We start from the raw sequence: 16,158 nt of genomic DNA on the forward strand, positions 1-16,158 counted from the left end.
GAAATGCTGAATACAACAGGTGGAGTAGACCTTACAGTGAAATGCTGAATACAACAGGTGTAGTAGACCTTACAGTGAAATGCTGAATACAACAGGTGTAGTAGACCTTACAGTGAAATGATGAATACAACAGGTGTAGTAGACCTTACAGTGAAATGCTGAATACAACAGGTGTAGTAGACCTCACAGTGAAATGCTGAATACAACAGGTGTAGTAGACCTTACAGTGAAATGCTGAATACAACAGGTGTAGTAGACCTTACAGTGAAATGCTGAATACAACAGGTGTAGTAGACCTCACAGTGAAATGCTGAATACAACAGGTGTAGTAGACCTTACAGTGAAATGCTGAATACAACAGGTGTAGTAGACCTTACAGTGAAATGCTGAATACAACAGGTGTAGTAGACCTTACAGTGAAATGCTGAATACAACAGGTGTAGTAGACCTTACAGTGAAATGCTGAATACAACAGGTGTAGTAGACCTTACAGTGAAATGCTGAATACAACAGGTGTAGTAGACCTTACAGTGAAATGCTGAATACAACAGGTGTAGGTAGACCTTACAGTGAAATGCTGAATACAACAGGTGTAGTAGACCTTACAGTGAAATGCTGAATACAACAGGTGTAGTAGACCTTACAGTGAAATGCTGAATACAACAGGTGTAGTAGACCTTACAGTGAAATGCTGAATACAACAGGTGTAGGTAGACCTTACAGTGAAATGCTGAATACAACAGGTGTAGTAGACCTTACAGTGAAATGCTGAATACAACAGGTGTAGTAGACCTTACAGTGAAATGCTGAATACAACAGGTGTAGTAGACCTCACAGTGAAATGCTGAATACAACAGGTGTAGTAGACCTCACTGTGAAATGCTGAATACAACAGGTGTAGTAGACCTCACAGTGAAATGCTGAATACAACAGGTGTAGTAGACCTCACAGTGAAATGCTGAATACAACAGGTGTAGTAGACCTTACAGTGAACTGCTGAATACAACAGGTGTAGTAGACCTTACAGTGAAATGCTGAATACAACAGGTGTAGTAGACCTCACTGTGAAATGCTGAATACAACAGGTGTAGTAGACCTTACAGTGAAATGCTGAATACAACAGGTGTAGTAGACCTTACAGTGAAATGCTGAATACAACAGGTGTAGTAGACCTTACAGTGAAATGCTGAATACAACAGGTGTAGTAGACCTTACAGTGAAATGCTGAATACAACAGGTGTAGTAGACCTTACAGTGAACTGCTGAATACAACAGGTGTAGTAGACCTTACAGTGAAATGCTGAATACAACAGGTGTAGTAGACCTTACAGTGAAATGCTGAATACAACAGGTGTAGTAGACCTCACAACAGCCTAGTGGTTAGAGGACATCGTTCATGTATTCTCTAACTGGGGCTACTAGGTAGCCTAGTGGTTAGAGGACATCGTTCATGTATTCTCTAACTGGGGCTACTAGGTAGCCTAGTGGTTAGAGGACATCGTTCATGTATTCTCTAACTGGGGCTACTAGGTAGCCTAGTGGTTAGAGGACATCGTTCATGTATTCTCTAACTGGGGCTACTAGGTAGCCTAGTGGTTAGAGGACATCGTTCATGTATTCTCTAACTGGGGCTACTAGGTAGCCTAGTGGTTAGAGGACATCGTTCATGTATTCTCTAACTGGGGCTACTAGGTAGCCTAGTGGTTAGAGGACATCGTTCATGTATTCTCTAACTGGGGCTACTAGGTAGCCTAGTGGTTAGAGGACATCGTTCATGTATTCTCTAACTGGGGCTACTAGGTAGCCTAGTGGTTAGAGGACATAGTTCATGTATTCTCTAACTGGGGCTACTAGGTAGCCTAGTGGTTAGAGGACATTGTTCATGTATTCTCTAACTGGGGCTACTAGGTAGCCTAGTGGTTAGAGGACATCGTTCATGTATTCTCTAACTGGGGCGGCCGGGTAGCCTAGTGGTTAGAGGACATCGTTCATGTATTCTCTAACTGGGGCGGCCGGGTAGCCTAGTGGTTAGAGGACATCGTTCATGTATTCTCTAACTGGGGCTACTAGGTAGCCTAGTGGTTAGAGGACATCGTTCATGTATTCTCTAACTGGGGCGGCCGGGTAGCCTAGTGGTTAGAGGACATTGTTCATGTATTCTCTAACTGGGGCTACTAGGTAGCCTAGTGGTTAGAGGACATCGTTCATGTATTCTCTAACTGGGGCGGCCGGGTAGCCTAGTGGTTAGAGGACATCGTTCATGTATTCTCTAACTGGGGCTACTAGGTAGCCTAGTGGTTAGAGGACATCGTTCATGTATTCTCTAACTGGGGCTACTAGGTAGCCTAGTGGTTAGAGGACATCGTTCATGTATTCTCTAACTGGGGCTACTAGGTAGCCTAGTGGTTAGAGGACATCGTTCATGTATTCTCTAACTGGGGCTACTAGGTAGCCTAGTGGTTAGAGGACATCGTTCATGTATTCTCTAACTGGGGCTACTAGGTAGCCTAGTGGTTAGAGGACATCGTTCATGTATTCTCTAACTGGGGCGGCCGGGTAGCCTAGTGGTTAGAGGACATCGTTCATGTATTCTCTAACTGGGGCTACTAGGTAGCCTAGTGGTTAGAGGACATCGTTCATGTATTCTCTAACTGGGGCTACTAGGTAGCCTAGTGGTTAGAGGACATCGTTCATGTATTCTCTAACTGGGGCTACTAGGTAGCCTAGTGGTTAGAGGACATCGTTCATGTATTCTCTAACTGGGGCTACTAGGTAGCCTAGTGGTTAGAGGACATCGTTCATGTATTCTCTAACTGGGGGCTACTAGGTAGCCTAGTGGTTAGAGGACATCGTTCATGTATTCTCTAACTGGGGCTACTAGGTAGCCTAGTGGTTAGAGGACATCGTTCATGTATTCTCTAACTGGGGCTACTAGGTAGCCTAGTGGTTAGAGGACATCGTTCATGTATTCTCTAACTGGGGCTACTAGGTAGCCTAGTGGTTAGAGGACATTGTTCATGTATTCTTTAACTGGGGCTACTAGGTAGCCTAGTGGTTAGAGGACATCGTTCATGTATTCTCTAACTGGGGCTACTAGGTAGCCTAGTGGTTAGAGGACATCGTTCATGTATTCTCTAACTGGGGCTACTAGGTAGCCTAGTGGTTAGAGGACATCGTTCATGTATTCTCTAACTGGGGCTACTAGGTAGCCTAGTGGTTAGAGGACATCGTTCATGTATTCTCTAACTGGGGCTACTAGGTAGCCTAGTGGTTAGAGGACATCGTTCATGTATTCTCTAACTGGGGCTACTAGGTAGCCTAGTGGTTAGAGGACATAGTTCATGTATTCTCTAACTGGGGCTACTAGGTAGCCTAGTGGTTAGAGGACATTGTTCATGTATTCTCTAACTGGGGCTACTAGGTAGCCTAGTGGTTAGAGGACATCGTTCATGTATTCTCTAACTGGGGCTACTAGGTAGCCTAGTGGTTAGAGGACATCGTTCATGTATTCTCTAACTGGGGCTACTAGGTAGCCTAGTGGTTAGAGGACATCGTTCATGTATTCTCTAACTGGGGCTACTAGGTAGCCTAGTGGTTAGAGGACATAGTTCATGTATTCTCTAACTGGGGCTACTAGGTAGCCTAGTGGTTAGAGGACATCGTTCATGTATTCTCTAACTGGGGCTACTAGGTAGCCAAGTGGTTAGAGGACATCGTTCATGTATTCTCTAACTGGGGCTACTAGGTAGCCTAGTGGTTAGAGGACATCGTTCATGTATTCTCTAACTGGGGCTACTAGGTAGCCTAGTGGTTAGAGGACATCGTTCATGTATTCTCTAACTGGGGCTACTAGGTAGCCTAGTGGTTAGAGGACATCGTTCATGTATTCTCTAACTGGGGCGGCCGGGTAGCCTAGTGGTTAGAGGACATCGTTCATGTATTCTCTAACTGGGGCTACTAGGTAGCCTAGTGGTTAGAGGACATCGTTCATGTATTCTCTAACTGGGGCTACTAGGTAGCCTAGTGGTTAGAGGACATCGTTCATGTATTCTCTAACTGGGGCTACTAGGTAGCCTAGTGGTTAGAGGACATTGTTCATGTATTCTCTAACTGGGGCTACTAGGTAGCCTAGTGGTTAGAGGACATCGTTCATGTATTCTCTAACTGGGGCTACTAGGTAGCCTAGTGGTTAGAGGACATCGTTCATGTATTCTCTAACTGGGGCTACTAGGTAGCCTAGTGGTTAGAGGACATCGTTCATGTATTCTCTAACTGGGGCTACTAGGTAGCCTAGTGGTTAGAGGACATCGTTCATGTATTCTCTAACTGGGGCTACTAGGTAGCCTAGTGGTTAGAGGACATCGTTCATGTATTCTTTAACTATTTGATTTTGACAAGGTGTTGGGCTAATTAGCTGTCTCTATTTACAATGTGATTCTGTCTCTGTCTGTGTGTCTCTGTCTCTCTCCTCCCTCTCTCTCCTCCCTCTCTCCTCTCTCTCCTCCCTCTCTCCTCTCTCTCCCCTCTCTCTCCCCTCTCTCTCTCCCCTCTCTCTCTCCTCTCTCTCTCTCCTCTCTCTCTCTCCTCTCTCTCTCCCCTCTCTCTCCTCCCTCTCTCTTCTCCTCTCTCCCTTCTCTCCCCTCTCTCTCCCCTCTCTCTCTCCTCTCTCTCCTCTCTCTCCTCTCTCCTCTCTCTCCTCTCTCTCTCCTCTCTCTCACCTCTCTCCCCCTCCCCTCTCTCTCCCCTCTCTCCCCTCCACTCCCCCTCCCCTCCGCCCTCCCCTCTCTCTCTCACTCCCCCTCCCCTCTCTCCTCTCTCTCCACTCCCCCTCCACTCCCCCTCCCCTCCCCCCTCCCTCCCCCTTCCCTCTCTAGGTGTACCTGTATGTGAAGCGTAACTGTATGATAGTAGACACTACTATGTGTGAGCCCCACTATAACCTGGTGTTGGAGACGAGGGTGTTTGAGAGACGCAGATACACCCTGAACACCCTGACAGACGTAGATAACTACTGGTTTGACCTGATGTGTGTCTGCCTCAACACACCACTTGGTAGGCCCCCCACACACACACACACACACACACATACACACACATATGCAAAAACTATCACTATCGACGATCTGCCTGCATGCACAGGCTACTCACTCCATATTGCCCTCCTCTTTCTCCTTCTTTCACTCCGTCTTGACCTCCTTCTCTCTCCCCTTCTCTCCTTTCACTCCTTCTCTCTCTATTTGTCTCTCGCTCCCTCTCCTTCTCTCTCCATTTCTCTCTCCCTCTCTCTCCATCTCTCCATTTCTCTCTCCCTCTCCATCTCTCTCCCCCTCTCTCTCTCGCTCTCACTCCATCTCTCTCCATTTCTCTCTCCCTCTCTCTCCATCTCTCCATTTCTCTCTCCCTCTCTCTCCATCTCTCCATTTCTCTCCCTCTCCATCCCTCACTCCATCTCTCTCCATTTCTCTCTCCATCTCTCCATTTCCCTCTCCCTCTCTCTCCATCCCTCTCTCTCTCTCCCTCTCTCTCCCCCTCTCTCCCTCTTTCTCTCCCAGGCGTGATCAGGAAGGAGCGTCCGAAGAGCAGCTCTGCCTCCAAATCCCAGGAGGGGCCAGTCGGGGTTCCCGTGGATACAGACCGCCACAAGTTCCGTCACCTGGATCACATGCTCAAGTAAGGAGAGAGACCTGTAACCTGTGTGTGTGTGTAACCTGTGTGTGTGTGTAACCTGTGTGTGTGTGTAACCTGTGTGTGTGTGTGTGTAACCTGTGTGTGTAACCTGTGTGTTTGTGTGTGTGTAACCTGTGTGTTTGTGTAGGGGCAGCAGGGAGGTGTGTTACACAGCAGTAATACCAGGGGACGGTAAAGGAGCAGGAGGTCTGGACTCTGAGTTCTTCGGACACCTCAAACGCAACTGGATTTGGACCTGTCATCTGATGAGAACCAAGAGGGTAAAACACACACACACACACACACACACACACACACACACTAAAACACACACACACTCTAGAACTGTAAGCCTTTCAGTGCTCTAGAATTGTAAGCCTTTCAGTGCTCTAGAACTGTAAACCTTTCAGTGGTCTAGAACTGTAAGCCTTTTCAGTGCTCTAGAACTGTAAGCCTTTCAGTGCTCTAGAACTGTAAGCCTTTCAGTGCTCTAGAACTGTAAGCCTTTCAGTGCTCTAGAACTGTAAGCCTTTCAGTGCTCTAGAACTGTAAACCTTTCAGTGCTCTAGAACTGTAAGTCTTTCAGTGCTCTAGAACTGTAAACCTTTCCAGTGCTCTAGAATTGTAAGCCTTTACAGTGCTCTAGAACTGTAAGCCTTTCAGTGCTCTAGAACTGTAAGCCTTTCAGTGCTCTAGAATTGTAAGCCTTTCAGTGCTCTAGAACTGTAAACCTTTCAGTGCTCTAGAACTGTAAGCCTTTTCAGTGCTCTAGAACTGTAAGCCTTTTCAGTGCTCTAGAACTGTAAGCCTTTCAGTGCTCTAGAACTGTAAGCCTTTCAGTGCTCTAGAACTGTAAGCCTTTCAGTGCTCTAGAACTGTAAACCTTTCAGTGCTCTAGAACTGTAAACCTTTCAGTGCTCTAGAACTGTAAACCTTTCCAGTGCTCTAGAATTGTAAGCCTTTTCAGTGCTCTAGAACTGTAAGCCTTTTCAGTGTTCTAGAACTGTAAGCCTTTCAGTGCTCTAGAACTGTAAGCCTTTCAGTGCTCTAGAACTGTAAGCCTTTCAGTGCTCTAGAACTGTAAGCCTTTCAGTGCTCTAGAACTGTAAGCCTTTCAGTGCTCTAGAACTGTAAGCCTTTCAGTGCTCTAGAACTGTAAGCCTTTCAGTGCTCTAGAACTGTAAGCCTTTCCAGTGCTCTAGAACTGTAAGCCTTTCCGTGCTCTAGAACTGTAAGCCTTTCCGTGCTCTAGAACTGTAAGCCTTTCAGTGCTCTAGAACTGTAAGCCTTTCCAGTGCTCTAGAACTGTAAGCCTTTCCAGTGCTCTAGAACTGTAAGCCTTTCCAGTGCTCTAGAACTGTAAGCCTTTCAGTGCTCTAGAATTGTAAACCTTTCAGTGCTCTAGAACTGTAAGTCTTTCAGTGCTCTATAACTGTAAACCTTTCAGTGCTCTAGAACTGTAAGCCTTTCAGTGCTCTAGAACTGTAAGCCTTTCAGTGCTCTAGAACTGTAAGCCTTTCCAGTGCTCTAGAACTGTAAGCCTTTCAGTGCTCTAGAATTGTAAACCTTTCGGTGCTCTAGAACTGTAAGTCTTTCAGTGCTCTATAACTGTAAACCTTTCAGTGCTCTAGAACTGTAAGTCTTTCAGTGCTCTATAACTGTAAACCTTTCAGTGTTCTAGAACTGTAAGCCTTTCAGTGCTCTAGAACTGTAAGCCTTTCCAGTGCTCTAGAACTGTAAGCCTTTCCAGTGCTCTAGAACTGTAAGCCTTTCAGTGCTCTAGAATTGTAAACCTTTCAGTGCTCTAGAACTGTAAGTCTTTCAGTGCTCTATAACTGTAAACCTTTCCAGTGCTCTAGAATTGTAAGCCTTTTCAGTGCTCTAGAATTGTAAGCCTTTCAGTGCTCTAGAACTGTAAGCCTTTCAGTGCTCTAGAACTGTAAGCCTTTCAGTGCTCTAGAACTGTAAGCCTTTCAGTGCTCTAGAACTGTAAGCCTTTCAGTGCTCTAGAACTGTAAGCCTTTCAGTGCTCTAGAACTGTAAGTGGTGAATATATTGTGTTCTAGAGCAACAACCAGTACGAGTCCAGTAACACCGTGAGACTGAATAGTCTACTGACCAAACATGTGACCATGGATAGAGGTGAGTTACACACTCCTGTCTGTGTTTTCACATCTATACACACTCACCGGTCAGTTTATTAGGTACACCGCCCCATTCACCTAAACGGATCGCTCCTATCGACCTTCATTCACGTGGCCTTGGCTTGTGATATAAAGCAGGCAGACCGGCATCGAGAGTAATGACCATGCCCCCCCCCCCCCAGACAGGCATCGAGGTGTTCAGTTACTGTTTGGTTGACGGTTAGGATGGGCAAAATAAGTGACCTAAGCGACTATGAGCGTGGTATGATCGTCAGTGCCAGGCGCTCCAGATCCAGTACCTCAGAAAAGTCTGCCCTCCTGGGCTTTTCACACACGACAGCGTCTAGGGTTTACTGAGAATGGTGTGACAAACAGAACAACATCCAGTCAGCGGCAGACCTGTGGGAGAAAACAGCTCTCTGATGAGAGGTGGAAGGAGAATGACAAGAATCGGGCCGGGCGCAGTGCGCGCTAAAAAGGTGAGCTCTACCATCAGTCCCGTGTCATGCCAACAGTAAAGCATCCTGAGACCATTCATGTGTGGGGTTGCTTCTCAGCCAAGGGAGTGGGCTCACTCACCATGTTGCCTAAGAACACAGCCATGAATAAAGAATGGTACCAACACATCCTCCGAGAGCAACTTCTCCCAATCATCCAGGAACAGTTTGGTGACGAACAATGCCTTTTCCAGCATGATGGAGCACCTTGCCATAACTAAGTGGCTCGGGTAACAAAACATCAATATTTTGGGTCCATGGCCAGGAAACTCCCCAGAACTTAATCCCATTGAGAACTTGGTCAATCCTCAAGAGGCGGGTGGACAAACATAAACCCACAAATTCTGACAAACTCCAAGCATTGATTATGCAAGAATAAGCTGCCATCAGTCAGGATGTGACCCAGAAGTTAATTGACAGCATGCCAGGGCGGATTGCAGAGGGCTTGACAAAGAAGGGTCAACACTGCAAATATTGACTCTTTGTATCAACTTCATGTAATTGTAAATAAAACCTTTGACACTTATGAAATGCTTGTAATTATACTTCAGCATTCCATAGTAACATCTGACAAAAATATCTAAAGACACTGAAGCAGCAAACTTTGTGGAAATTAATATTTGTGTCATTCTCAAAACTTTTGGCCACAACTGTATGTTGTTGTGTGGTCTGTGAGAGCCAGAAATCTTGCTTGTTTGTAGGTGACCAAATACTTATTTTCCACCATAATTTGCAAATAAATTCATTAAAAATCCTACAATTTATTTTCTTCTCATTTTGCCTGTCATAGTTGAAGTGTACCTATGATGAAAATTACAGGCCTCTCTCATCTTTTTAAGTGGGAGAACTTGCGCAATTGGTGGCTGGCTAAATACTTTTTTGCCCCACTGTATATGTTGATGCGGAGGGGATGTTGTTGTGTGGATGGGATGTTGAGACCAGCTTGGCTTGGGTAGGCAAGGATGTCTTCACTATTATTCCACCGTGTAGAAAACAGTAAACATAAAGAAAAACCCTTGAATTAGAAGTTGTGTCCAAACTTTTAACTGGTACTGTGTGTGTGTGTGTGTGTGTGTGTGTGTGTGTGTGTGTGTGTGTATCTCTGTGTCCCCTGAAGGCCCCAAGTTCCCCGGGCCCCAGTCCTCTAAGCAGGGGGTCCCAGCAGGGTTGAGGTTGGAGGAGGTCCACATCTCCACTGAGCCGTCCAGTAGGAACCGGCTGGTTAAAGGAGGGAAGAAGCAGAAGAGGAAGAGAACCATTAAACTGAAAAAACAGGCCAAAACACCACAGAAGAAGAAGAAGAAAGGTGGGTCCAGACACACAGGTCAAAACACCACAGAAGAAGAAGAAAGGTGGGTCCAGACACACTGGTCAAAACACCACAGAAGAAGAAAGGTGGGTCCAGACACACAGGTCAAAACACCACAGAAGAAGAAGAAAGGTGGGTCCAGACACACTGGTCAAAACACCACAGAAGAAGAAAGGTGGGTCCAGACACACAGGTCAAAACACCACAGAAGAAGAGGAAAGGTGGGTCCAGACACACAGGTCAAAACACCACAGAAGAAGAAAGGTGGGTCCAGACACACAGGTCAAAACACCACAGAAGAAGAAAGGTGGGTCCAGACACACAGGTCAAAACACCACAGAAGAAGAAAGGTGGGTCCAGACACACAGGTCAAAACACCACAGAAGAAGAAGAAAGGTGGGTCCAGACACACAGGTCAAAACACCACAGAAGAAGAAAGGTGGGTCCAGACACACAGGTCAAAACACCACAGAAGAAGAAAGGTGGGTCCAGACACACCAGGCCAAAACACCACAGAAGAAGAAAGGTGGGTCCAGACACACCAGGCCAAAACACCACAGAAGAAGAAAGGTGGGTCCAGACACACCAGGCCAAAACACCACAGAAGAAGAAGAAAGGTGGGTCCAGACACACCAGGCCAAAACACCACAGAAGAAGAAGAAAGGTGGGTCCAGACACACAGGTCAAAACACCACAGAAGAAGAAAGGTGGGTCCAGACACACAGGTCAAAACACCACAGAAGAAGAAAGGTGGGTCCAGACACACAGGTCAAAACACCACAGAAGAAGAAAGGTGGGTCCAGACACACAGGTCAAAACACCACAGAAGAAGAAGAAAGGTGGGTCCAGACACACTGGTCAAAACACCACAGAAGAAGAAAGGTGGGTCCAGACACACAGGTCAAAACACCACAGAAGAAGAAAGTGCTGAGACGAGGGTTTTTAGTTGTGTTTAGTTAGATCATAACAAAACATTTCACGGTTTTGTTTTATATTTTTAATGCAATATGTGGGTTGTATACTGTAACGAAAGCTATTAATACAGGTCCCGTTGTGGTTGGCCTCCTGAGTGGCGCGGCGGCCTAAGGCACTGAGTCTGGGCGACCTAAGGCCCTGCGTCTGGGCGGCCTAAGGCACTGCGTCTGAGCGGCCTAAGGCACTGCGTCTGGGCGGCCTAAGGCACTGCGTCTGGGCGGCCTAAGGCACTGCGTCTGGGCGGCCTAAGGCACTGCGTCTGGGCGGCCTAAGGCACTGCGTCTGGGCGGCCTAAGGCACTGCGTCTGGGCGGCCTAAGGCACTGCGTCTGGGCGGCGGCCTAAGGCACTGCGTCTGGGCGGCGGCCTAAGGCACTGCGTCTGGGCGGCGGCCTAAGGCACTGCGTCTGGGCGGCCTAAGGCACTGCGTCTGGGCGGCGGCCTAAGGCACTGCGTCTGGGCGGCCTAAGGCACTGCGTCTGGGCGGCCTAAGGCACTGCGTCTGGGCGGCGGCCTAAGGCACTGCGTCTGGGCGGCGGCCTAAGGCACTGCGTCTGGGCGGCGGCCTAAGGCACTGCGTGTGGGCGGCCTAAGGCACTGCGTCTGGGCGGCCTAAGGCACTGCGTGTGGGCGGCCTAAGGCACTTCGTCTGGGCGGCCTAAGGCACTGCGTGCGTCTCAGGCGTCACTACAGATCCCAGGCTGTGTCGCAGGCTGCAGTGACCCGGGAGGCACAATCGGCCCAGCGTTTTCTGGTTAGGGGAGGGTTTGGCCGCCCGGGATGATAATTGTAGTGTGTGTGTGTTTGTGCAGTCGAGGTTAGAAAGCGGCCCCCAGTCCATGATGCAGCAGACCACAAAGCTCTGATGATGATGACCAGACAGAGAGTAACATGGAGCGTCAGCGAGGACTCTGTACTCATCCTCTGTAGAGTCGCTTCCCACTTCCTGAACCGCAAGGTAGACACACACACTGGCACACTCTCACTTCCTGAACTGTAAGGTAGACACACACACTGGCACACGCCCACTTCCTGAACAGCAAGGTAGACACACACACTGGCACACGCTCACTTCCTGAACCGCAAGGTAGACACACACACTGGCACACGCCCACTTCCTGAACAGCAAGGTAGACACACACACTGGCACACGCCCACTTCCTGAACAGCAAGGTAGACACACACACTGGCACACGCCCACTTCACACTTCCTGAACAGCAAGGTAGACACACACACTGGCACACGCCCACTTCCTGAACAGCAAGGTAGACACACACACTGGCACACGCCCACTTCTCATGATATGAAGTGGTGTCACACTTCAACATCTCTGTCAACAGCTCTGTCTCTCTGGTCTTTCTCTCTGTCTCTCTCTCTCTCTATGTCTCTCTGGTCTTTCTCTCTCTCTCTCTCTCTCTCTCTCTCTGTCTCTCTCTGTTTCTCTTGTCTCTCTGGTCTTTCTCTCTGTCTCTCTCTCTCTGTCTCTCTTGTCTCTCTGGTCTTTCTCTCTCTCTCTCTCTGTCTCTCTGGTCTTTCTCTCTCTCTCTCTCTCTCTCTCTCTGTCTCTCTGGTCTTTCTCTCTCTCTCTCTCTCTCTCTCTCTCTCTCTCTCTCTCTCTCTCTCTGTCTCTCTGGTCTTTCTCTCTCTCTGTCTCTCTGGTCTCTCTCTCTCTCTCTCTGGTCTCTCTCTCTCTGGTCTCTCTCTCTCTGGTCTCTCTCTGGTCTCTCTCTCTCTCTGGTCTCTCTCTCTGTCTCTCTCTGGTCTCTCTCTCTGTCTCTCTCTGGTCTCTCTCTCTGGTCTCTCTCTCTCTCTGGTCTCTCTCTCTGTCTCTCTGGTCTTTCTCTCTCTCTCTCTGGTCTCTCTCTCTCTCTGGTCTCTCTCTCTCTCTCTCTCTGGTCTCTCTCTCTGTCTCTCTCTGGTCTCTCTCTCTGTCTCTCTCTGTCTCTCTCTGTCTCTCTCTCTCTCTGGTCTCTCTCTCTGTCTCTCTCTCTGTCTGTCTGTCTCTGTCTGTCTCTCTCTGTCTGTCTGTCGCTCTCTGTCTGTTTCTCTCTCTCTCTGTCTCTCTCTCTCTCTGTCTCTCTCTGTCTCTCTCCCGCTGTCTGTCTCCAGCTCAAGGTTCTGTTGTCTTGTAGTCCTGGTTCTGCTGGTTCTACTCTGTGTGTATTAGAACTCTGTGTGTTGTAGCTCCGCAGGCCCTTCGTCCCGTGGTGTGTAGTGAGGGATCTGCTCCACGCAGAGTTTGAAGAGTCTCTGGATAAAACCTCTCCGTCTGTTGGACGACGATCACGTTACATACTGAAGAACCCACAGACATACCTCAACTACAAGTACGTTACAACACACACTATCTAAACCCACAGACACACCTCAACTACAAGTACGTTACAACACACACTATCTAAACCCACAGACACACCTCAACTACAAGTACGTTACAACACACACTATCTAAACCCACAGACACACCTCAACTACAAGTACGTTACAACACACACTATCTAAACCCACAGACACACCTCAACTACAAGTACGTTACAACACACACTATCTAAACCCACAGACACACCTCAACTACAAGTACGTTACAACACACACTATCTAAACCCACAGACACACCTCAACTACAAGTACGTTACAACACACACTATCTAAACCCACAGACACACCTCAACTACAAGTACGTTACAACACACACTATCTAAACCCACAGACACACCTCAACTACAAGTACGTTACAACACACACTATCTAAACCCACAGACACATCTCAACTACAAGTACGTTACAACACACACTATCTAAACCCACAGACACACCTCAACTACAAGTACGTTACAACACACACTATCTAAACCCACAGACACACCTCAACTACAAGTACGTTACAACACACACTATCTAAACCCACAGACACACCTCAACTACAAGTACGTTACAACACACACTATCTAAACCCACAGACACACCTCAACTACAAGTACGTTACAACACACACTATCTAAACCCACAGACACACTTCAACTACAAGTACGTTACAACACACACTATCTAAACCCACAGACACACCTCAACTACAAGTACGTTACAACACACACTATCTAAACCCACAGACACACCTCAACTACAAGTACTTTAACGTGTAGGGCTTCTCAAGGTTACTGTCTGTAATGTACACGCTTTGTTGATCTGTAATGGACACGCTGTGTTGATCAGTAATGGACACGCTGTGTTGATCTGTAATGGACACGCTGTGTTGATCTGTAATGGACACGCTGTGTTGATCTGTAATGGACACGCTGTGTTGATCTGTAATGGACACGCTGTGTTGATCTGTAATGTACACGCTTTGTTGATCTGTAATGGACACGCTGTGTTGATCTGTAATGTACACGCTGTGTTGATCTGTAATGGACACGCTGTGTTGATCTGTAATGACACGCTGTGTTGATCTGTAATGGACACGCTGTGTTGATCTGTAATGGACACGCTGTGTTGATCTGTAATGGACACGCTGTGTTGATCTGTAATGGACACGCTGTGTTGATCTGTAATGGACACGCTGTGTTGATCTGTAATGTACACGCTGTGTTGATCTGTAATGGACACGCTGTGTTGATCTGTAATGTACACACTGCGTTGATCTGTAATGGACACGCTGTGTTGATCTGTAATGTACACGCTGTGTTGATCTGTAATGGACACGCTGTGTTGATCTGTAATGGACACGCTGCGTTGACACGCTGTGTTGATCTGTAATGACACGCTGCGTTGATCTGTAATGGACACGCTGTGTTGATCTGTAATGTACACGCTGTGTTGATCTGTAATGGACACGCTGTGTTGATCTGTAATGTACACACTGTGTTGATCTGTAATGTACACGCTGTGTTGATCTGTAATGGACACGCTGTGTTGATCTGTAATGTACACACTGCGTTGATCTGTAATGGACACGCTGTGTTGATCTGTAATGTACACACTGCGTTGATCTGTAATGGACACGCTGTGTTGATCTGTAATGGACACGCTGTGTTGATCTGTAATGTACACACTGTGTTGATCTGTAATGGACACGCTGTGTTGATCTGTAATGTACACACTGCGTTGATCTGTAATGGACACGCTGTGTTGATCTGTAATGTACACGCTGTGTTGATCTGTAATGGACACGCTGCGTTGACACGCTGTGTTGATCTGTAATGACACGCTGCGTTGATCTGTAATGGACACGCTGTGTTGATCTGTAATGGACACGCTGCGTTGATCTGTAATGACACGCTGCGTTGACACGCTGTGTTGATCTGTAATGGACACGCTGCGTTGATCTGTAATGGACACGCTGTGTTGATCTGTAATGGACACGCTGTGTTGATCTGTAATGGACACGCTGCGTTGATCTGTAATGGACACGCTGTGTTGATCTGTAATGGACACGCTGTGTTGACACGCTGTGTTGATCTGTAATGGACACGCTGTGTAGACACGCTGTGTTGATCTGTAATGGACACGCTGTGTTGTCCTGTAGGATCTGTCTGGCGGAGGTGTACCAGGACAAGCCTCTGATAGCGAAACTACAGGGAAGGAAACATGACCCCAACGACCCCAAGGTAACACACACACCACCCGTCTGTTCACGACCCCAAGGTAACACACACACACCACCCGTCTGTTCACAACCCCAACGACCCCAAGGTAACACACACACCACCCGTCTGTTCACAACCCCAACGACCCCAAGGTAACACACACACCACCCCTCTGTTCACAACCCCAACGACCCCAAGGTAACACACACACACACCACCCGTCTGTTTACAACCCCAACGACCCCAACGACCCCAAGGTAACACACACACCACCCGTCTGTTCACGACCCCAAGGTAATACACACACACCATCCGTCTGTTCACAACCCCAACGACCCCAAGGTAACACACACACCACCCGTCTGTTCACAACCCCAACGACCCCAAGGTAACACACACACTGTTCACAACCCCAAGGTAACACACACACACACATTCACCTCATGAGTGAATTGGTTTTCAGTATTATATCTATTGAACAGATTGAGAGGTTGGGTCAGGGGGCAGACTGAGGTTGGGTCAGAGGGCAGGAGGTTGAGAGGTTGGGTCAGGGGGCAGTAGGTTGAGAGGTTGGGTCAGGGGGCAGTAGGTTGAGAGGTTGGGTCAGGGGGCAGTAGACTGAGGTTGGGTCAGGGGGCAGTAGATTGAGAGGTTGGGTCAGAGGGCAGTAGATTGAGAGGTTGGGTCAGGGGGCAGTAGATTGAGAGGTTGAGAGGTTGGGTCAGGGGGCAGCAGGTTGAGAGGTTGGGTCTGAGGGCAGTAGCTTAAGAGGTTGGGTCTGAGGGCAGTAGCTTGAGAGGTTGGGTCTGAGGGTAGTAGCTTGAGAGGTTGGGTCAGGGTGCAGTAGATTGAGAGGTTGGGTCTGAGGGCAGTAGGTCAGATTGAGAGGTTGGGTCTGAGGGCAGCAGGTCAGATTGAGAGGTTGGGTCTGAGGGCAGCAGGTCAGATTGAGAGGTTGGGTCTGAGGGCAGTAGATTGAG

At 47.8% G+C, this 16,158-nt stretch overlaps 1 protein-coding gene across 16 annotated transcripts in view; it reads left to right on the forward strand.

Moving 5' to 3' along the window:
* Positions 1 to 16,158, forward strand: part of gtf3c1 (general transcription factor IIIC subunit 1) — a 92,265-nt gene that overhangs the window by 44,897 nt on the left and 31,210 nt on the right. For 2 of the 16 annotated variants that reach the window (XM_090194984.1, XM_090194991.1), the window contains exons 20-28: positions 4,875 to 5,052; positions 5,553 to 5,670; positions 5,816 to 5,948; positions 7,734 to 7,809; positions 9,426 to 10,013; positions 10,100 to 10,456; positions 11,404 to 11,549; positions 12,777 to 12,919; positions 15,118 to 15,199. In XM_090194984.1, the coding sequence (XP_090051110.1) occupies positions 4,875 to 5,052; positions 5,553 to 5,670; positions 5,816 to 5,948; positions 7,734 to 7,809; positions 9,426 to 10,013; positions 10,100 to 10,456; positions 11,404 to 11,549; positions 12,777 to 12,919; positions 15,118 to 15,199 (1,821 nt within the window). Of the gene's footprint in view, positions 1 to 4,874; positions 5,053 to 5,552; positions 5,671 to 5,815; positions 5,949 to 7,733; positions 7,810 to 9,425; positions 10,032 to 10,099; positions 11,550 to 12,776; positions 12,920 to 15,117; positions 15,200 to 16,158 lie in introns of those variants that run through there. The other 14 variants (XR_016485603.1, XR_016485608.1, XR_016485605.1 and 11 more) reach the window with 14 other exon arrangements.

The sequence above is a fragment of the Oncorhynchus mykiss genome, chromosome 13, assembly GCF_057628025.1.
Source record: "Oncorhynchus mykiss isolate SJ-2025 chromosome 13, ASM5762802v1, whole genome shotgun sequence".
Classification (NCBI taxonomy): domain Eukaryota; kingdom Metazoa; phylum Chordata; class Actinopteri; order Salmoniformes; family Salmonidae; genus Oncorhynchus; species Oncorhynchus mykiss.